We start from the raw sequence: 1,129 nt of genomic DNA on the forward strand, positions 1-1,129 counted from the left end.
TTGGTGCTGTGGCGTTTGCTTGGCTGCTCTTCCGCATGGCGTCACACAGCCGCGCCTCCTCACACAGCCGCGCCTCCTCGCACTGGGCGGAGTCCCGGAGGGCGGCGGTTGGGCAAGTCGCTGGAACCCCCAGATATGGCGACTCCCCCAAACGTAACAAGGTCTGCATGACAACAAGCCAGGTTAGATCCCTCCCCTAACAACCAATCTCCCCAGCCAATCCAAGCCCTGCCCTTTACCTGCAGAGGAGCGCTGAGGTCACAGTCACAATCCGACACATCTGCCTGAGGACGAAACGTGGGCGGAGACACCCCGGAGGGGGCGGAGCCCTGGAGGAAGGAGACCCCATATTAATAAAGGGGAGACAGCAGACACACCGCTGACCCTGTACACAGGATTCCACGGACACCCTACAGAACCATTCCCCCCGGCTCTCACCTTGGTGCAGTCCACTGTGGGCGGGGCGTGGCCCGGTTGGGACTCCTGCAGACGCTCCAGCAGGAGGTGGTAGATTCCGGCATAGTGGTCATACGTGTCGTTGTGCAGCGCCTGAGGAAGAAGGACAATCCGTGAACACCAGCAGACAGCACACGCAGAGGGGCGCACATGTGCCATGCGGGGGCTGCCACTTACCTGCAGGGTGCGCTCGCGGTCTATGCCCAGGCTGCGCATGATGGCCAGGACCTGCAGGGAGGGTTTGCTGAGGGGGAGGGGCTTCGCCAGAGTGGGCGGGGATCCCTGGAACCATCTGTGCTCTTTTATCTGTGCAATGGTTGGCCGCTTCGCTGGATCCACCGCCAGCATCCTCCGCAGCAAGTGTTCACAATCTGGGGGAGGGGAGAGAGGTCATGTGACACATGAGAGGGGGCGGGGACACAGGAAATGCCACAAGATGTCCGACCAGTCCTAGGAATTCATTCATCACCACGGCAGGGACGGGTCACTTCTGAGGAGGTATGGACACCCCACATGTCTTCACCTGCTGACACCAGGGGGCGGTACAGGAGGAGGCGTGGTCAGGATACTAGGGGGCGGTACAGGAGGAGGCGTGGTCAGGATACTAGGGGGCGGTACAGGAGGAGGCGTGGTCAGTATACTAGGGGGCGGTACAGGAGGAGGCGTGGTCAGT

At 61.5% G+C, this 1,129-nt stretch overlaps 1 protein-coding gene across 1 annotated transcript in view; it reads right to left on the reverse strand.

Moving 5' to 3' along the window:
- Positions 1-45: 45 nt before the first annotated feature.
- The window catches only part of LOC108803868 (serine/threonine-protein kinase SIK1-like), a gene marked incomplete at its 3' end in the record, with an annotated part of 9,814 nt that continues 8,730 nt past the window's right edge, over positions 46-1,129 (reverse strand). Inside the window, exons 8-11 of the mRNA XM_018575663.1 lie at positions 634-827; positions 456-549; positions 240-331; positions 46-163 (exon numbers count right to left, since the gene is read on the reverse strand). Coding sequence (XP_018431165.1) covers positions 46-163; positions 240-331; positions 456-549; positions 634-827 — 498 coding nt within the window. The remainder of the gene's footprint in view (positions 164-239; positions 332-455; positions 550-633; positions 828-1,129) is intronic.

The sequence above is a fragment of the Nanorana parkeri genome, unplaced genomic scaffold (assembly GCF_000935625.1).
Source record: "Nanorana parkeri isolate BGI_ZX_2015 unplaced genomic scaffold, ASM93562v1 scaffold4366, whole genome shotgun sequence".
Classification (NCBI taxonomy): Eukaryota; Metazoa; Chordata; class Amphibia; order Anura; family Dicroglossidae; genus Nanorana; species Nanorana parkeri.